The sequence below is a fragment of the Silurus aristotelis genome, assembly GCF_946808225.1.
Source record: "Silurus aristotelis genome assembly, chromosome: 14".
NCBI lineage: Eukaryota > Metazoa > Chordata > Actinopteri > Siluriformes > Siluridae > Silurus > Silurus aristotelis.
This window is the reverse complement of record NC_139587.1, coordinates 9,017,505-9,038,971: the sequence shown is the minus strand read 5'-3', so window position 1 is coordinate 9,038,971 and position 21,467 is coordinate 9,017,505. Positions and strand designations below refer to the sequence as shown.

The 21,467-nt window shown below is 35.4% G+C and overlaps 3 protein-coding genes across 4 annotated transcripts; 1 reads left to right on the top strand and 2 right to left on the bottom strand.

Moving 5' to 3' along the window:
* Positions 1 to 836: 836 nt before the first annotated feature.
* LOC310737387 (uncharacterized protein) lies at positions 837 to 6,046 on the bottom strand. 2 transcript variants are annotated; one of them, XM_083561694.1, is made up of 11 exons: positions 6,015 to 6,046; positions 4,967 to 5,135; positions 3,190 to 4,653; positions 2,981 to 3,073; positions 2,789 to 2,893; positions 2,580 to 2,689; positions 2,300 to 2,491; positions 2,018 to 2,180; positions 1,770 to 1,935; positions 1,374 to 1,468; positions 837 to 1,289 (listed from the first exon to the last, which is right to left on the bottom strand). In XM_083561694.1, the coding sequence occupies exons 2-11, from the start codon at positions 5,121 to 5,123 to the stop codon at positions 1,204 to 1,206; spliced, it is 2,631 nt and encodes an 876-aa protein (XP_083417820.1). In that variant the 5' UTR covers positions 5,124 to 5,135; positions 6,015 to 6,046; the 3' UTR covers positions 837 to 1,203. The 2 variants fall into 2 exon arrangements, with proteins under 2 accessions (XP_083417820.1, XP_083417819.1); XM_083561693.1 differs by lacking the exon at positions 6,015 to 6,046 and having other exon boundaries at positions 4,967 to 5,148.
* Positions 5,654 to 10,256, top strand: irg1l (immunoresponsive gene 1, like). Its single transcript, XM_083561695.1, has 6 exons — positions 5,654 to 6,415; positions 6,860 to 6,923; positions 7,097 to 7,284; positions 7,756 to 7,848; positions 8,296 to 8,501; positions 9,089 to 10,256. The coding sequence occupies exons 1-6, from the start codon at positions 6,398 to 6,400 to the stop codon at positions 10,014 to 10,016; spliced, it is 1,497 nt and encodes a 498-aa protein (XP_083417821.1). The 5' UTR covers positions 5,654 to 6,397; the 3' UTR covers positions 10,017 to 10,256.
* An 8,423-nt stretch (positions 10,257 to 18,679) lies between these two features.
* Positions 18,680 to 20,894, bottom strand: glod5 (glyoxalase domain containing 5). Its single transcript, XM_083561445.1, has 4 exons — positions 20,733 to 20,894; positions 20,184 to 20,339; positions 19,075 to 19,230; positions 18,680 to 18,972 (listed from the first exon to the last, which is right to left on the bottom strand). The coding sequence occupies exons 1-4, from the start codon at positions 20,778 to 20,780 to the stop codon at positions 18,850 to 18,852; spliced, it is 483 nt and encodes a 160-aa protein (XP_083417571.1). The 5' UTR covers positions 20,781 to 20,894; the 3' UTR covers positions 18,680 to 18,849.
* Between the last annotated feature and the right edge of the window lie 573 nt (positions 20,895 to 21,467).

Genomic DNA, 21,467 nt, shown 5'->3' with positions numbered 1-21,467 from the left:
TTTACAGCTAGCTGGCCCAGAATAGCGTTGGCATTTCTCCGTCCTCTGATTGGTTGGTCAGAGGGAAACGGTTACAAGTTCGACTGGCAAGAAACTTGTGTATCGTGCTGCACACATTAATACATTTGAGTTCGACTTTTTTATGCCTACAGAGGAAGAGAAATTGATTTGGTCTTAGACATACTTAAAAATACATTTTCAAGAAAAGCTAGACATTGTGAGGAGAGACCGGCCAACCCCGAAGCTAGCTAGCTTGTCTCAGCCCAGGAAAGGGTTTGTTCACCACTTCCAGACTAGTGAATACGAGCGGTATCACTGGCTTACAGCCTCTGAGGAGCAGTGCAAATTATGAATATGCATCTCTGGTGATTTGGTTGTATTTTATTTACATTTTAATGTTTTTGTTATGTTATTTAACAAATATTGATTCTCAACTGCTCCAGATGATGTAGGTGCACAGTTGCGGTTGTAGTGTAGAGGTTTGGAGTTGTCTTAACTGGGTTTCTTGCTTTAGTAAAATGGTATTCACCCTTCATGTGAGATGTGAAATATCTTTGTGAAATGCCTCTCTCTCTCTGTAATGCCACGCATTGTTATATTGCATTTTTGTATAGTATTCATGGTTTCTATAATTGCAACATGATATTGGTGGTATTAAGAGGAGTATTAAGTCAGGTAAGTCCCCACTGAAGGCCCAGGTACCAAATGCACGGCCTGCCACTGTCTTTGATTTTAATAAAAAAAAATTTTAGCTAAAAGAAATTTGGTGAAATAATACACAATACTATAATAATAATAATAATAATAATAATAATAATAATAATAATAATACCAAATAAAATAATCATCATGCTTTATTTTATGTCCATTAATCACTCAAAAACAAGACTGACTATTAATATACATGCCTGCATATAATTTGTCAGTTATTAATTTTCCTTCACTTATAACTACAATGAGAAAAAAAAACCCACAAAGAACAATAGTGTTACAGAATATTTTTTTAAATTAAAAAAAAATAAAAAATATTTTAACAAAAATTAAAATAAAAACATTTTAAAAGATATACACACATATATAATTCTTCAGAGATTCTTGGCCATGTTTGACCCACAATGTAACAGTTCATATGGTTTTGACATCGTATACAAACAGATGTTTTTATTTAATTAACTTTTATTTGTTTAATGACATTGCTGTTTATTATAGCATGCTGTTCTTCACCCTCTCAAAAATCTGCTCCACCTTTGTTGCAGGGACACAACCTTCACGTAGAATATTAATTTTACCTGAAATCCAAACAGAACTAGTAAGCACATTGAAAAAGTAAAACTTGGGCATATAAATATCTTGGGAGTATGATTTCAGATTACCTTCATCAATTTTTAGACAGCTGACCACTGTTGAAGCCACTAGCTCATTGGAATGCCCATCACACAGTACTCCATGAATCTTATGTCCAAGGCGGCTGTCACAAAAACAAAAAGTGGTTCTGTCATGCCTTGATATCAGTTCTATCAATTACTGCCCAATAAAGCAAACATTGGCAACCATTGTACAATTGTTTACATTTTACAAAAAAACAGTAACGGTAACTTTAGCGTTACAGTCTTAAACAATATGAGGGAACTGAAATTGCCAAATAATTGCAAAATTAGCAAGGGGAAATTAGCAAGACATTAGCATGTTCACATTATGTATTAAATAAATCAATAATTATAAAAAAAATATCAGATTTGGCTACAAACAGCTGTGTATTTTGAACTTACTTAATAACCATATCATGATGAGTGCTGTCAGGTTCACCACTAGGGTTTGCAGATGTGATAGCCAAAGGCCCAGTAATGTTACAGAGGTGGGCAGTAACCGTGTGGTCAGGCACACGAATCATTATGCTATCCTTGGTACCCACACGTTCATATGCAGCCCCCACACCTAGAGAAAACAATAATTACTTGTAGCATACTCAAAAGAAAAACAAGTAAGTTTGATAATATATTGCATGCTTCTCTCTTACCAAGTTTGAGGAGCCAGTCTCCTTTTGGTACAATACAACTAATGCCTCCTGGATAGACATTTCTCATAAACTCCCATAACAAAGGACTAAATGGTGGTTTGGTTGCAGCAAGCTGTTCCAGACTAGAGATGCAGATACAAATAGGCTTCTCTGCAGGACGATCCTGTGAAGTGCAGTTTCGGGCAACGATGTGCAATACTCATTTATTTATTTATTTATTTATTTATTTATTTATTTATTTATTTCAGCACATATATAAATTAAGAATCAGTTAGTACTTACTTTGATATTGTAGATTTTTTCAATCGCACTTGGATTCTTGCAAGAAGCAGCCAGAGCATAGACAGTATCTGTTGGAATGCCACATACTCCACTGCATTCCAGCAATTTGGCAATCTGTAGGAGGCCACTGGTCCCACGAGATAATGGTGTTGGACATAGAGCTGTAGCAAGATTTTTTTTCTTGTTATTATTCTAGAAAAAAAGAACAAGATGTAATTGTCAAACATTTGATTACTCATAATAACTTTCTTAGTTCCATACTGATCAAAGTTTAAAGTACCTTTATGAGTGCAGGCCCAACTGGTATTAGAGTCTTGGAGAATAAGCAGTTAACAAGTGATGCCAGAGTCCCATATAAGCAAATGATGGCAAATATTGAAAGCATAGCAACTGCAAAATAATATTTATAAAATTATATTGGTTATTTAGTCATATTTAAAAGTTGATGAATATTAAAGATGCATTGTCTGCTATGGAAAAAAACTGTACCTTCCAGCTGGTATGGTAGTCTGTCAAGAGTGGAAAGAAGAAGGCACACCACTATGACCTCCATGATAGTGGTTAATGCTAACAAAACTAGATTGCCATAAGCAGCTGGAAATTACAAAAGTAGCATACTCATGTAAATACTCCACAGGAATGCCCTGCATTGTACATATTAAAACCAGTACTAATACTTACCAACTAGTATAAGGAAAGCATTAATCACCAAGAATGCTATTGCTCCTGCTGTTACCGCATTAGCTGATTCGGTTGAAAATTGCAGACGATGTCCTGTAAAGAATCATTCGATTTTATTGAAAACAATTTAAACATATGTAAATCATATCAAATGTTTCAGAAATTTAGTATACTTAATCTAGAAATATTTTCATATAATCTTAAAATACCTGCAAATCTGAACCAGGTCCAGGTGGCCCAAATGGCTAAATAGAAGGATGGGATAATGGATCCAAACCTCTGCCCTCCTTGAACCTGTAGTCGGCTTACATAACCTTGAATGATAGCCCCTGGAATGAACACCCAGGGTACAGTCAGGTCAAGAAAACTCTGCTGGGATTGATTGTTTTGAATAGCTGAGAGAGCTGCCACTCCATTGGTGAGGTAAAACAGAGCATCGGGTAGTTGGGTACCCTTTGCATAGTGCTGCTCCTTTTCAAATTTCCTATGACAACCAAGGCTACTCTGTAGTCTGTCAGTTGAGACAGGCTGTGGTCCAACTGGAATTAGTGATTTCTCAGCAATGGTGTTAATGAGGCGTGCAAAGGTGCCATATAGTGAGACAGCTGTGAAGATGGAGCAAGCCACACCATAAAAGATGTAGTATCCATTAAGAGGAATCTGTGAGATTGTTGAGATAGTCAGCAAAAAGAAGAAGCCATTGTGGACCAACTCCAGCATGTCCATGTTCAGACTGGCAACACAAAGGATTACAGCTGCAGCTAGGAAAAACCAGTTACCCACCATAGCTTGTCTTGCTGTAGCTGCTTCACTCCTTCCAGTTAGCACAGATATCACATACTCTTCCCAGGTCTTCACAAGCCAGAAAGTGCAGTGCATGCCAAATTTGGTTGCATGATAGCAATCTTGTCGCAAATAAGCATAATAACTAGAGAGGAGCTGAGCAGCAGAGTTGATGGATATCCAAACTGCAGATACTTTGATTGATGGAAAGTACCCAAAGGCATAAAAGGCAAATATGAATGGTGATACAGTATCACAGAAGAACCCTAAGGCCATGGGTTCAGCATATTTGGTGTTCTTCTTTTTTTCCTGACCTAAACTCTTGAAGTTGCTGGCATTGGTTGTTCCAAGAAGCAACACATTAAAGAGAGGGTTACCAAAACCCTTGAGTACATAGCGCTGAGCCACTCCTTTGATGAGTAGAGCTGTTGAGCCATATATGGCGAAGAGCAGGATGAGAAGTTCTAGCACTCCTGATACCACAAGAGCCCAGTCAGCCACCAGTCCCACAGCTTCAAAAACCAGTGTGAGGGTAATTGACCCAAACACAAAGGGCATAATGTAGTTAACTGTGGCTGAGCAAAATGCCAACAGTAAAGAGAGCAAGATGTATGGCACCAGTCCAGCTATTGCTGACTCCCTAATGTATGTAGGAATTAGGGTTTCATCAACAGAAGAAGCATTTAAGTGAAGGTTCCCCAATGTACTATTTATCATAGTGCTGTTAATATTGTGCTGATTTGCTCCTAGGAATATTCTTGTTGCACCGTAACTTCCCCAAAGTGCTGCATAGCCAATGAACGAAGTGCCACTGAGATGATCATATTTACGGAAGGACAACAAACCAGCAATCAGTTGGCACACTCCACCAATTAGAACCAGATGAACACCTAAACAAACATGCACAAAAAATAGGCCATCAGCTATTTTTGGTGTATATACAGGTTTTATGATCAAATTTGTATATTGGCATGGTCAGATATGCGATACCTAATATTTATATATCTCATAACATAACTATTTATATTTCTCATTTTGCCCTTTGTGTTATTTACATTGGAGCAAATTGTTTATACACAACTATTTATACTAAAATAGAATAACAGTGTTATTAAACTACTGAATAGCAGGTCTTTGAACTGGGGGGGGGGGGTTGTTAGGGTTTGAGTGGATATATGAATAAAACCTAGAAAACAACAATACCTGCAAGGATGTTTTCTACTCCAAATGCTGGAATGCCAGTTCTGGCACCATGAAAGTTCTGCAGAAGAACTAAGAATGCACTTATGCCATTAGCCAAGAAGCCAAGCACACCAGGCTCACTGTAGAAGCTGGCAGGAAAGCCACTTGCTGACGCCATTTGATCTGTTCACTTTAGATGATAAGAGTATGGTCAGATTTCAAGTCTTTTGGTAAGACACTGAATATCCCTATCAATCATTTAATTTAATTCAGGTAATATTCAGGTAATTTTTACATTTTCATCAGCTGGTTATTTGTTTAACAAATGTATTTACAACAATGTATTCTGTGAATTGATGTATAGTAAAAACATGTAAAATACAGGTTTTGGAAAAATCAAATAGTTTAATAGTAAAATATTTTTATTTTTATAATGTACATGTATATATTTATAAATTATGTACATATACACATACTGTAATGAAGTGGAATGTAGCTAATAGATCATTTAAACAAGATAGGTTTGCTTTCCTCTAAAATGCACGTCTCATTTAAAGGTTACATTTATTTTCTATTGGTTCTGTTTGTTTCTTCATGTCCATGCTCCACCTTATACATGTAAAACTTAGTCATAGGCCCTCTGCAGAGCTATTTCATTTCATGTCCCGCCTCTGCTTTGAGTTTACACAGGTGCTCTGATGTGCTACCAGTCAAGTGAAACCTGTGGCAGCTCTTAGGTGGCGTAGAGATAATGATATGGCTATTGACCCTGTAGCTCCACACAGAGGCAGAGTATAACACTACTTGTTTAAAAAATAAAAAAAAACTCTGCTTTCTTCTCTGTGGACTGACACTGTTACAAGTCTTGTAAAGAACAGGGTTTGAAGAAAAAGCTTTGGCTCAATACTAGTTCAAGATGGAGATCAATGCAGGACCTAAATGGGTAAGATTTATTACATTTTCTTAGAAGTTAAGAGGCAATATTGATGATCAGTTATCAAGACATGCTCTACTAAGCTGTTGTATAATTAAATACATTAAATATAAAAGCAGATACAATTTCACTTACCTGGTGCAAGTATCGTCCCTATTCGGTGATAGTGGAACGACTCTTTTTGTTTATAAGAAACATCCTTTAAGGGGAGTAGGAGGGGCTTCAAGGCTCTTGACCAATCTCTTGCCTTACCCTGAAGGATTACATCATTGGAAAATGGTAAGAAAATATGGTTTCTGGTCAGATCCTGTAAAATCCCACCCATGTTGCTAAAAAAAGATTTTGGAAGTTCCAGTCTTGCTTTGGTTGTGGACATCATTGTATATAAAGAGACCATGAAGACTCACCTGAACAGCAAGAGCATCACAGATGAACACTGCATCGTTAAGTCCAACAAAGGACAGAGGAAGACCTAGATTTCAATTTGTCATCCACAGAAATCATCTCAACCACACAATATGCTTTCCACACTTCAGGTAATTTGACTTTGCATTTGTTCATGTAAGTGTTAATGGGTGACAAAGTGGCAGTGTATACTGTATGTATATTTCAAATGGTCTTTTTGGTCTAAATAAATATTGTTTAGTGGCCTAATTGCTAATTTCTTGGCTTATTTATTTTATTCATAATGTTCTGAGCCACAATTGTTTATAATAGTAGAACTTCAACATCTTTTGCCAAACAAATGTACACATTCTTTTGAAGAATACTGTACAGGCCATTTATTATAACTGGTAAAATGCAATTATTCAGATATATGTTAATTTAACTAGATTAAATATAATCTATTAAAAACGAATTATCGAGATTATGTAGAATAAGAAAATTATTCATAAAATTATTATTTAAGGTGAGTCAGCTTTACATCAGAACATGGAACACTTTTGTTAATCTTAACAAATGTATTTTGCAATATCTAGAAAGCAACCAGACAAGTGTCAGCCCTGTCTGCAATTAGAAGTTTCCATAAATCTGCACTAGATGGTAAGTCAGCTCTACTACTCAATACATACATTTTATATTGATTAGGTTAGACTAAGTTTTAAGATAACATGTTATCAGATAAAACATATTTATCACACTTTTGGTTGCTAGGACAGCGATGAAGGCAGAAATGTCTCATCCATTCCATTCTTCCATCTTTTTTTTTTTTTAAGTCATGGAGCGCCCCGCCCCTGAGGAGACTGTAACGAGTAGCTTTGGCCGATTTATTCAGGGTGTGCAGCCAAGGCATCTCTCAGCAGTCGTACTCCATAGAAGCAAACGTATGGTGCTGGACAGCATTGGTGTAGGGCTGCTGGGTAGCACCACTGAAGTGTTTGAACTGGCACTCCAGCACTGCCAGGTATTGGCAAATAAAAAAACAGCTGCATGTTGAGCATAAAAATATACATAAGTAATAAACATATTCACTATTTGTATATATATATTATAGCTTGAAATAGCAAAACATACATGCACATACACAGTATCACAAAAGTAGGTTTGATTAAATGATCAGGTACACTTATCAGAATAAAAAGATACAGAACATTTCTGAAGAGTGCAATATTATACATAATAATCATTAAATGTTGAAACCTAAATGGTGGCCTGACCTTTACACTCTTCTTCACACCTCTCACTTCATTTGACTTCAATATGTATGTGCTTCGTCTAGACTCTCAAGCTATTCCAATCCCCAAACCCACATTTGTACAGAACCAGTGCTGTATTCAATGCTTACACAAAGTCTGTCCACAGACTATTTTGGCCCAGTAAAGTGTATGTAGCAGCAATCAGTCAAGTGATCCTTCTTTTCCCTTTTCTTCCAAAGCACATGTATGCTCCCGATGACATCAGCTTTGTCTATGGGCGCAGTGGGACCAAACTTTCCCCAACCCTGGCTGCATTAGTCAATGGAGTAGCTGTAAGAAAACTTTTTTATTAATTTCTATCCTTTATGTTCTTTAGAAATACTAATTCTTTTTCATAGTGTGTGGCATAGATTGGATTTAAAATCTTTCAAAAAAGCATGGACTTTTTCAATAACGTTGTTTCCTTTTCTTAGAAATAAAATATTTATGATGTTAATCGACAGGTTGTGAGAAGAGTGAATCGCAGTGTTTTATTTACTTTCATTTTCACTATTTCCTATTATAAGCCTTACTCATATTTTCCTGTGATCAAGTGTTAATCCACTCTTGTTTTTTTTTAAACATGGGTGAACAACTACATCTTTATAATAGAGTTAACATATCTTTGAACTATGTCTAGCAGACAACTTGCATTGCCAAGGATAAAACAAAACACACAGTCACTAGGCACTATATAATTAAAGCAATGTGCCAGTCATTGATAAGTTGGTCTTTCTCAGGTTCATTCCATGGACTTTGACGATACCTGGCACCCTGCAACTCATCCATCTGGGGCAGTGCTTCCTTCTCTCCTTGCCATTTGTGACATGTTGCCTCAAAACAGCAAGCCAAGTGGTTTCGACCTCCTGATTGCATTCAACATTGGAATTGAGGTCCAGGGTCGCCTTATGAGATTCTCCAATGAGGCTCACAACATTCCCAAGAGGTGAGAAATGTCATACACACAGTTCTCTAAAAAGCAGCATTAAAAAAACGTGAGCAGCCATCATAACAGGATACCTCAGTGCTCTCGAAATGAGTAATAATAATACTAAATGCAGTTTCATTTTGAGGCAGCCTCAACAGAAGTGCCACTGTGGCAAATAAAATGGTTATTCTACAAGCTATTAAAGAGATGGGAGAGGTTGCACCAGCTGGATTTACACTAAGTTTCTATGAACTTATTGAGACAGGTGTTCATACAAACAACTTGTGTTTATGTTGTGCTTATTGCCCTATTACTGATGTTTTTACTCCCAGAGTGGAATAAAATGACTAATAATGTGTTATTTCCCTTAAATGTTCTTTAAACAGAAACACTTTTCCATTTCAATTATGTTTGTGGACATCTGAAATAATTTTTTGAAAATGCTGACTTTGTTTTCAAAATGGCTTTAGAGAATCTTATGATATTTAATGATATTACTTAGACAGTTTCTTATACAGTTTCATGTATTCATATGACTGTGCAGGCTTTTTTTAGTAAAAGCATAACAACATAAATATGATATCCCTATTTATTTCTATTCAAAGGTTCCACCCCCCTAGTGTCGTGGGTACACTGGGCAGTGCTGCTGCATGTGCCCGGCTTCTTTCCCTCAACCAGACTCAGTGCAGCCATGCTTTGGCCATTGCTGCATCTTTAGCAGGTGCCCCAATGGCCAATGCTGCCACTCAGGCCAAGCCACTACACATTGGTAATGCATCTCGTCTGGGCCTTGAAGCTGCCCTACTAGCCTCTCGTGGGATGGAGGCAAGTCCACTGGTTTTGGACGGAGTGCCTGGGGTAGCTGGCTTCAGTGCTTTTTATGAAGATTACACCCCAAAACCAATGGTGTCCCCTGATGATGCAGAGCACACATTTCTTCTAGAGACACAAGACATTGCTTTCAAACGGTTCCCTGCTCACTTGGGCATGCACTGGGTTTCTGATGCTGCTGCTCATGTCCACAAAGCCTTGCTGGCTCTTTCGGGAGGAATCATCTCCCCAAGCTCAGTGCAGGAAATCCTGCTACGGGTGCCACACTCTAAGTATATAAATCGCCCCTTTCCAGAGTCAGAGCACCAGGCACGACACTCCTTTCAGTTTAATGCTTGCACCACACTGCTGGATGGGCAGGTAACAGTGCAATCCTTTCATTCTGAAGCACTCATGAGGCCAGAGCTTCATGCCTTGCTCTCCCGTGTTCGAGTAGAGCACCCCCAAGACAATCCAGCTAACTTTGATTGCATGTATGGTGAGGTGCAGGTCACTTTGGTAGATGGTATTGTGTTGCAAGGCCATTGTGACACTTTTTATGGCCACTGGAGAAATCCACTAAGTAAAGAGAGCCTGCACAAAAAGTTTTGCAACAACGCAAGTGTAGTGCTCCCACCTGAGAGGGTCAATGGGATCATAGAAGCTGTGGAGAAGTTGGAGTTTCTTTCTGACTGCAAACCACTGCTAGATCAGTTGCAGTAAATATCTTATTTAAGTTTTCTTTAAGCAATCTTTCTACTGAGAGACACTTTATATAAGGAATAAGGTTTACATGCAGAACTTATTTGTTTTCTTTTTAAATTGTTTTCTTCGAAATGTACTATACTAGCCAAAACAGTGCAGCTGTTTGCTCTCTTTATTCTCTGTATGCATTGTTATTATGATATTCTATTTAAGTTTTTGCAATATGACGGTACAGGAATACAATCAAATTCTTAAATCAACTATTAGTAACCAAAGAGCTCCCCTGCAAGTTATACAACAGACAACACTTTGAAATATTGTACTTGATATATACTAGAGATGCAGGTTGGCAAACAATACAAGGCTACTGTGTCTTGCTCATGGTAGGCAGTTAGAGAAACATCAGCTAAAGGTGTGTGTTTGTTTTTTTTTCCATAGTGATCTAAAGCAAGTCATACCTATCAAGTTAACCAAAAAATAAGCTTTATTATAATACCACACCTCTAATAATGAGATGAGTATAATGATGCAAGGAAATTATTTCCTCCTCTGATTTCAACCGGGATTCTACAGGTTTTTTACTTTTGTGACCACAAAGTGCAGATGCAAGTTGTAAAAGTTCTATGTATACAGTTCTTTTCCAAACGAAAATAAATAAATTAAATAAATAAATAAATAAATAAATAAATAAATAAATAAATAAATAAATAAATAAATAAATAAATTTAAAGACTTGTTTTTGATAGACTTTTTTCTGTATTCTGATATTTATTTGTGTATGAAGCAAAGGTGTTGAACAATAATGATAAAATAACCTGGTGACTAATAAAAAAAAGTGATACAGAATAACAATGTCCAATGAAATGTCATGTCTCACCATAAAGGGCTGGTGTTACGTTACTTTTACGTTTTTTCTTTGGGTCTTTATGTCTCCATGTTTTTTTTTTATAAATACAATATAGTATGTATCATATTCAGTGAAGCCAAAAGCCTAAAAGGAGCAGTGGGAATGCACGTTTTTCTCGAGTTCCGGTTTTTACGCCTGACCCAAATTTTCCATTGTAACACCCACTCAGGCCTGCTATTACCTTTAATTATATAACTATTAAATACCTACATATCTTCTGACATGTCAGAAACTTTTCTTATTTATCATGTAATACGCTATGTTAACTGATAAATTACTAAAGTACTGAAGAAATCATTAACAAAAAAACCCCCCTTGTATTTGTATTTTCCTGCTTCTGTATGATACGTCACATCAGTATGGTGCAAATGATCTACCCAAAGATCATATCTCTCACAAAGAGCCATACTATCTCTGTCTTACGCAAAAAAGCAAACAACTATATATATCTTCCAGAGCAGAATGTTTCCCCATGCTTTTGTCATGAGTAAAATGGTTTCTTTCCATGCGCATTGTCATCAAGTAACTGTTTGTTGAACACATCCAGACTAAAAAATTGCATCACTTTACAGAGTTTTGACACCCACATTCTGTTTGTTTTATTTTGGCATGTGAGTAAAATTGATGAATAGTACCTTCCTTATTATAAAATGTGATAAAACACAAATCTTGCTTTATATAATGCTTTCTGAAAATATGGGTAAATCTATTTATTCTAGGAAAAAATTACTTTAACTAACAAGCTGCTGTTTAATTTCTTATTTGCATTCAAATCCATCAGAGCAAGGCACACTTTTTTACAGTTCATTATAATTATTTGTGACAGGCCAGAATGGTGCAATTAATTAACATCTTTACTTAATTCAAAAATAAAATGTCATTATGAATTAAAATAAGCATTGAACATTTGCATGTGTTTGAAATGAAAATAAATGGCGTCATGAAACATCTAATGAGTCTCTTAAATATAAGTTAATTTTAAACTTTGGTTTACTAAAGCTAAGTGGAATGGTTTGCTCAGAACCTTGGATAAAAGAAAATGCTTGGTTGAGTAGTTCTGTGTAAAAGCTCATATCAGATCATTTCAGCTGATAAAGCCTTTTTATCATACTACAACATTTACTGATAAAAACACATTAGATCCTTGTTCCTTATAATAATCCAATGAAGTATTTTTTAAACAACATCCAGGTTTGATAAAATAATTAAAACATGACTATGCAAAGGAAAAATCATATCTTAACAAAACACTTAATAAAGAAATTATTTTACAATCAATAGAAGAAACTGTGCCAACCCTTATTCATCCAATTGCCTATTGCTGACAGGTATTGTGAGTAGTTGCAAATAAAAAAAAAATGCATATAATATTATATAAAATGTAATAAAAGTAAAAAAAAATTTTATTATTTTACTTTTTTATCTGCCAGAATCAACACAATAATCTAAGAAGCCAATTTTATAAAAACAATATAAAGAAGTCAATAAAATCGTGACGTGCAAATAGTTACAAACGGCAAAGTACAAGATACTCACTGTGTGGATTAAGGGATTTTATTACAGTAGCTAGAACTAATTCAGGGCTTTCATATCAAAAGCATGAATGATTACACATAAAACTTGTTTGTTTGTTTGTTTGTGTTATAACTGTGAAGATTTGTGACAAAAAAAAATATCATATGATCATATCTGTGTCTAAAGTATGGATAAGGAACTGGACTGAGGTGTGGATGAACGCCAACTTGGACTTCAATTTCAGGATGAAAGCTAACTCAGAACTGGAACAGAACTGGATAGGCAGCACATTAAATATAATTATAAAGGTTTATTATTGAAAGCATTATTTTCTTCCGAATTGATTCATTATCGAACTACGCAGATTGTGCCTGACAAGCTCATGTACAACAGCCGTTGCAGCAAAAATACAGAGATCAAATGATGTTTTCTGTCAAAATGGCATAGTTGAAAAAATTGTTTAACAGTTTTAGTAATAAAAGTGACAGTTCACATGAAAAGAACATTGTCTTAATGTCCTCAGTAAAATAATGCTTTTTATGTTTTAATATACTATATATACTATATTATAATAATTATACTATATTAGGTTCCCTGGTGGTCTAGTGGTTAGGATGCGGCACCCTCCCCGCTGTGGCCCGGGTTCGATCCCCACTCTCAGTGCCGGTCCCAAGCCCGGATAAATTGGGGATGGTTGCGTTAGGAAGGGCATCCAGCGTAAAAACATGCCAAATCAAACATGCGGAGGATCCGCTGTGGCGACCCCAAAAACGGCAGAAGCTGAAAGAAAGATAATAATATATTATGTATTTAGCCACCCTTTGCTCTCATAATAACCTTCACATTTCTGGAAAGGCTTTCCATTTTGTAGCATGGTTGTGAAGATTTCAGATTTTTCAGCCACAAGTGCACTAACAGGGTCAGCTGCTAATGTCAGTACCTGAATTTACTGATCCAGTTCGTTCTAAAGGTGTTCAATGGGGTTGAATTTAGGGTAGTCCTGTTCTTCCACTCCAACCTTAACAAAGGTTTTCATTCAAATTGCTTTGTGCACAGGTGCATGTGATGATGGAACATGTTTGGCTTTTTAAGTTAATGCAAATAACAGCATGAAAAGATTCTAAACAATTGTAGTGTATTTGATATTGTTTTATTTTATCATTTTAGACTAAATTAATATAATGTTGTAAAATACATATAATGAGCTAATTGTTTAGCAACACAACATCTCATTTAAAGTAAATAATAAATAAAGCAAATAAATATAATAAAATAATAATAATTTACGTGAAGAAAATGTTTTTTTCCTGATTATAAAAACATTTGCACTTAAAACAAATTTGTACTTAAGAGCAAGGGACATTAGACCATGTTTTTACAGTTCATAGTAATTATTTGTTGAGAGCTAAGAATTGGTGCAATTAATACACACCTTTGTTAATTCAAAATTCACCCAACACTTGAATGCATTTGAAATGAAAAGAATGTCCTCAAAAAACATCTTATTAGCACCTTTAATATAAGTTTAAAGACAAATAAGATATTACTTGAGGTCATTGCTTCCCATTTAATATTCAAAGGTTTACTAAAAATGGTTTGCTTAAGTGCTAAGGAACCTTTGCTAAAAATAAATGCAGTTCTGTAGTCATTCTGTGGGAAAGACCCATTAAACCATTTACTTTGTGGAAACCTATTTATAGAACTACAACCTGTACTAATAAAAACACTTCAGATCCTTGTTCCTTATGATAGCCTAATTGAGTCTTTCTGCAAAATAAAACCCAGGTTTGGTAACTTGGAAACACACAGCACTTCACATGAATGATTCTGTATAAATACCTGACACATGAATGATTCTGTATAAATACCTGACACATGAATGATTCTGTATAAATACCTGACTATGCGGAGGACCAATTCACTCTTAGCAACACTTCCTCAATGCACCTTATCACTTCCTTAATGCAATAAAAAGGTAATAAAGAACATCCAAATGAATAGATAAATATATTAAGAAATAATATAACTCCAAAATGATAGATATTGGGAGTAGTTGCAAAAAGCAAAAAATATATGTTAAATTGTTTATTATCTAATTCAGTAAAATGTTTAGTATGCATAAATAATCAAGGATCATATAAAGTAAATCATCCCCTCTGCCTCCCTTACACCCAAAATATGTTACAGTAATTAAGCTAATTATTTTTTCTTTATTAAAATGTGTTAATATAAGATAAGATTTGATTTCATTAGCTAACACAACTGGATATGCAGCTCATTAAGTATCATTATGAAGGTGTATTAATAATTATAAAAGTATAATGTTCATCAGATTGATTCATTATCTAACTATGTAACATTAGTATTAGTATTAGCTCACGTATAACAGTAGCAAATGTGCAGCAATGGTCAGCAGCAAACATGCAGAGATCAGATCATGTTTTTGGGGGAAAATGATAATTCTATAATAGAATGTTTTCAAATAAAAATCATCTAACAGTTTTAGTAATAAAAGTTACAGTTCACATGACAACATGAAATGTAAATTTCCTCAGTAAAACAATGATTTTTATGTTTTAATACTAGGTTAAAATGAGCAGTTTCTTTATTGTAGCTGGTATAATATAATAACAAAAAATCTCATTATAAAAGAACCATACAGAAAGTCTCGACAATGAGCAATAAAAAGGTAGACGACATTTCACAATAGCAAAGGTAAACTTGATATACCACCCTGTATAAAGACCTCTAATGCTCCGAGTAGCAGTCTGTGCAGTTCGTCCACTTCAACCTTAACAGAAAAACTTGCTTTTTGCACAGAGGCACTATTTTTTCTATCCTTTTTGTTTTGTGCAAATGTGTAGAAATTTGTTGGCAACAGACATGAGAAGACCCATATATGCTTGTGATGGTCAGATATAAACTGGTCAGATATCACTTACTCAGGTAGCAATCTGGCTGTATAGTCAGAAATAATAATGTGTCATTATACAAACGTAATAAATGAGCTCATGACCCACACCTTTTGTCTCCATTTTATTTTTATTGTATTTATACCTGGTACTACATCAGTAGAATTCATATAAAGCATCTTTTCTGCCTCCCTTAATACAAAAAAACATGTTGATGTAATTAAGCATGTATTGTGATAAATACAAAAAAAAGGCTTATTATGAAAAAAAAAAAACAAAGAAAATTCCCACAATGAGCAATAAAAAGATAGGTGAAAATGAACAATAGCAAAGATAAATTTTAAATTTCACCCTGTTTAATAACCTTTCACACCCTGCGACAAGTGAGGTCTAAATTTCTCTCATGTTCACCTGAACATCACTTCTGAATACACTTTGTAGGTAATATACAATATTATGGATTTAGTTCCTTATTTGCTGTTATAATAACCTCCACACTTCTGGGAAGGCTTTCCATTGATTTTGTAGCATAGCTGTGAAGATTTATGATTATTCAGTCACAAGTGTCTTAGTAGGATTAAGTGGTGATGTAAGTGCCTGAAAACACTGTTCCAGTTTTTCCTGAAGGGGTTCAATGGGAATAAAGTCAGGTTCAGGACACTCCATCCATCCATCCATTTTCTTCCGCTTATCCGTAATTCGGGTCGCGGGGGCAGCAGTCTAAGCAGGCCCCCGCCTTCGACTGCTGCCCAATCCTCACAGCACCGTCCCTTACGGTCCCTCCTGCAGGTGGTGAGCCCACGGGAAGGCGGCCCCACGTCACTCCGACGTCACGGACCTTGATATTTCCCTCGTAAGGGACCCCCGGAGCATAGAGGGTTAAGGGCCTTGCTCAAGGGCCCAAGAGTGGCAGCTTGGCGATACCGGGGCTTGAACCCCAGATCTTCCGATCTGCAACCCAGCGCCTTAACCGCTGGAGCCACCACTCCAAATTTGTACTATCATACTATTTATACCATTTACACAATTAATACTATTCTTGCCTGTTATGGTGACTGGTTTTAGTGTTCTAATTTCCCTAACCTATGTGTTAACATTAAAAACACCTGAGAAAAAGACAGAAATTGGTTTTTTATATGCTAATTAAAATGTGTAATGCTAGACCTGAGGTTAAATAGAAAGAAAAATATATGATTAATGGTTTAACATCATGTGCCTGGTACATGGAAAATTGACGATTTTGAAGAATTTACATGTCTAACAAAAAATTATTCACTTTCTTGAAAGACATCAAAGTTCTAAATACACAAAGTACAAACAGTAAGCTATTAAAAGAACCAGGAAGCACATTGTTTTAAAACTCTTTTGCATATGCAGAACAGTTTCCAAACATCCTTAGAAGAAATTCTACTGTTTTATAATCTTTATTGGTGTCTTGGACTTTTACATCATTTGTTTATTCTAGGGCAATTAAAAGCCAATTTATTAAAGTGTAGGCAAAAAATCTACAATCGCAGCCAATTTAGTTATTACAGTTTATTTAACAAGTGCCAGATTGTACATTATGTAGATTTTTAATTTAAATTTTTTTTTTTTTTCCATTTTCTGATTTTCTATGGGCTAGTACCATTTTAAGGCCTGAAACTCATAGTTGCCTCTCAAGGGCCAAACAAGATGTGAATGTATGTCTTGTCCACATCTTCTGCCCTTGCACAAGAAAAACAAACATTCCAGACTTGAGCACATGAGCATAGGACAGGATGTAGCTGTGGGCACATGGGTGTGTATTGGGGGAGACATAACAGCATAACAATTTGAGGCATGAGACTACTCTGTGGCACTTTTCTGGACCATTCTGGACAAACTTCCTGCACTCTCAATCTTTGTTTGAGTGCATACCACAGAGTGAGGTCACAAAATCTACAGCTTCTCCCACACACACACAGGTACACGTGCACACAACCACACGTGGCTATAATAAAGATAGTATTCATCCCATCTTGAGTTTCCATTGCTTGATGGTGACAATGATTATGATTATGATAATGTTGAACGGAAATAGTGCAAAAGAGTTTCTGTTGCAACACACTTCCTGAGAAAATATTTACTGTAAAATAAATCGATATGGGTGTTGTTCATTTACAGTCTTAATGACTCAAACTTGTCAAAAGTTAAACCAAAGTTGCAGGGTAAACTAGAGAATTTAGATTTCTTGGGTCATGTGCTTTTTTTCAGTCTAAATATAAACAAAACAAGAATAATTGCACCTAAACCTTTACCTGAACCTAAACCTTTATAATTAAAAGTGTATTATGTGTAACATAATATAGTAAAGCTTTAGAAACACCAAATAAGTAAACGGCTCCTCTATCAGGTTGAAATAGATGTTCAACCATTGTGTGTTTTCTGTATTCTCTTGATCTGTCCTGTATTGGGGAAAAAAAAGAAAAGAAAGTCTGGCTTGCCCAAAACACAAATAGAATGGTAGTCGAAGTGCATTTGTTAGTCTGCTCTGATGTGAATTTAACCATTACACTCTAACAATAGTTAGAGTACTGAAAACTGCTTTTTGGTATCACATATATGTAATGTGTGATTAACAAACACTGAAAAAATTGCTTCAAAGTAATGTATCATTATTATTATTATTATTATTATGATTATTATTATCAAAGCACTGTTACACTACTAAATCTGATTGATCAACAATAGATTTAATTCAAATTACTAGTTTATATTAATGTGCCTATTCTAATTAGTTATTATTTAGTAACAATACCATGTGTATACTAGGCTCTAAATATAAGACTAATTATAAGCAAATATGAAAAAATAAAAAATTTACAGTCTGGTTTTCTAGAAGATTATTGTATAATTCATATTAATATTTTACAAGGAGTTTCCAGTGTTTGTGATTTTTAGTGTTTCTGTCACTTTATCATTAAAAAAATGCAGATGTTCTACAAATATTACATGTCCAGTTCTTTACATTTGTTAAAAAAAGAAAAACTTTTAATGAATTATGAGCTATCAAATATTTTAGTGTGGGAGTGAGCATTGTAAATGTTGCTGAATCAGTGTAAACTAGTTGAGGTAATTGATGACTACAAAATAGAAAGTTCAAAAGGCTCATATCAGATTGTTGGGCAGAAAAGCACAACTGAGAACTCAACTGAGTCATCCAGATTGCCAAAATGTAGACCTTTGAGATACAAAGATAGAGTTTAAAGGTCAGTTGCAGATGAAGACCTCTATGTCACTTTGGACGTTTGCTGTATAATTCTCAAAAAAAAAAATTTTTTTTATTTTTTAATTACCAGAACATACATTTTATAGAATAGAATTATAAAATAGAATTTATTACATTACATGTGCTGTTAGAATGATTTACATTACTTTTCACATTACATTTTACAAGTTTTATAAGATTCTTCTGGGTGATTTTGGTCTTGTTCTTAAAGTTAAGATAGCAACAGCCAAATGTTCCCTTCACAGTTAGACTGCACTGGACCAGGTCTTAGTTGCTGTAGTTTGAAACTTCTATCAGGTTGTGGTCAGGGTCTCGGAAGTACAGAGAATTGATGGGGCCTACCGCTCCTGTCCTCTCGACTGGCCCTTCCTCAATTTTCACACCACATTCCTGTCAATGGATAAGATGAAAACAGCACAATTAAAATTATAAAAGCAGAAATCAATTATGCATGTTCTCCTGCAGTTTAAAAAAGAGTTTTCTAAAGTAGACCTTCAGATGGGCAGCGACTGTTTCCAACGGGGTCTTTGTGATGAGACAAAGATCTGCTGAGCCTGGCAAAGGATTATTGGCTTTTGGCTCAAACTCTTTTCCAGCTTCATGTAGGTTGAATTTCTGCTCTCCAAAGCTTAAAGCCTTACGGTTTCCCTAAGATGTATAGCAGAGTAAAGATGGAATGTAGGGTAAAGCTTATCAATGCAGAAAATCAGCAAAAACAAGTAAACTGTTGTGTCAATTTCATTGGACTGAAAGAAAGAAAGAAAGAAAGAAAGAAAGAAAGAAAGAAAGAAAGAAAGAAAGAAAGAAAGAAAGAAAGAAAGAAAGAAAGAAAGAAAGAAAGAAAGAAAGAAAGAAAGAAAGAAAGAAAGAAAGAAATTTAAAGTTCCGTTTTGAGCATGGCTCCTGTTAAAGTTTCTTCCTCATACCCTCTCATTTCTAAATTTTTCCCTGCCACTGTTACCATTGGTTTTCTCATTAGCGATAAGCTTATAAATTATTTTTTTATAGACTATGTAAAATTGATTAAACATAAAAAATGCTATACAAACAAAATTTAATTGAATTGAATGAATAACTGCAACTTCTCACCTGGTAGTGCACAATAACAGTAATAACCGAATGCTTCATCATATATACGAAATACTATAGTAAGCTAGAGACATCCTCTAAATTGTTTAAAACTAGTTATTTATCTATTCCTAAATTCTAAATTTTACATTTTACAACTGCACAAGCCTATAACCATTGGTTTGAAAGAGGCAGATGTAGAGGACAGATATGGAGACGGATGATACGCTGTGGCGACCCCTATTGGGAGAAGCCGAAAGAAGAAGAAGAAGAAGAAAATCCTATAAACAATACAGATTGGTTTAAAGTGCATAAATTATTTTCATGAAGTAAACATTTAAATTTAATATTGTCCTCTCGAAAACACATCCACTGCTTAATTTTAAGAAACATCACTACATCCTATTATTGAAAAATTGTTTGTGGGGCTAATTTCGGTACAACGTTGCCACCGTGTGGTTATTGTTATATTGCAACAATTACACTCATCAGTAATAGAAGACTGGAGAGGCCGCTGATGCTGCAAGATCTACCTTAAATGTAACTACACCCATTCCCAAGACTGAGGAGTAGAAATCTGTGCTTCTCTTTACATCCCGGACCGTCAGCACGAGATGATCCAGATGGCTGATCTGAACCGGACACGAGCTTTTCAGGCGAGCTCGGACTGCTCCAGTCAACACAGCCGACTTTATAAAATATGAGTAAAAAAAAAAAAAAAAAAAACATTAAACAAAGCGCAAAATAAACACACACATACTATACAGACGTTATGTCAGTGATCTGAAGAGAATCACGTGTATTACATTTCTTGTTCGCTTTCTCCACGTTATTCGAGTATTTACGGTACAAGGAAATTCGCCAACTGAGTCAGCACGTCAGACTTGTTAAAATAACAGTATTTCCGTGTTAAGCTTTGAATTGTTTATTAAATATCTAATTAATAACGATATTTCTAACGTGTAACACATCCAACAATCTTATGACGTCTTTAAAAAACTTAATTCGAAGGCTTTTTTTACATTAGGAAAGTGTTTATTCATTCACAAGCACAGCGCATCGATCGCGGTGTTTGATTTTACCGTAGTGTTGATTCCCTGACGGAAAAACGAGCAGAGTCGTAAAGCCATGAAACCGCTGAATAAACCCGGTATGGTGTGGACCTGAAGCTGCCTGGTGATTGTGTTGCTGCTGTTGCGTTCAACAACCGGAGTTTAGTTTCAAAGGATATTACCGTAATAACGGTAATAAAGATGTTGGACTTCTGATCAGAGGATTATGGGTTCATATCACAGCACCACCAACCTGCCACTGCTGCGCGCGTGAGCAAGGCCCCTAACCCTCAATAGTTAAACTGGGATAACTGTAAATCTCTCTGGATTAGGAGCTATAAATGTAATTGTACTGTAACTTACTAAGCAACTTTAGAACCATGAGGATTGATTTGGACTATAAGTAATATAAACAGTGTAGGACTGCAATTTGCATGAGCAGTTCTGCATTTAAAGACTGAACAGCTCACTTCAATGATGAATCTATAATGAATGGACATTCAGTGTTTCCCAGATGAGGATGAAGTTCCCATTCTGGTTCCTGTCAAGGTTTCTTCTTGATATCGTTTTAGGAAGTTTTTCCTAGCCACTGTCACCACTGGCTTGCACATTAGGGATAAACTTATAGGCACTAAATCAACTTTATCTTTGCAAAGCTTCTTTTGGGGCAGTGTCCAATGTTATAAGCGATATACAAATAACAATGATTTGAAAAAATTCAGAACTGCAACTGCTCACCTGGTAGTGCACCAGACAATAATAGTA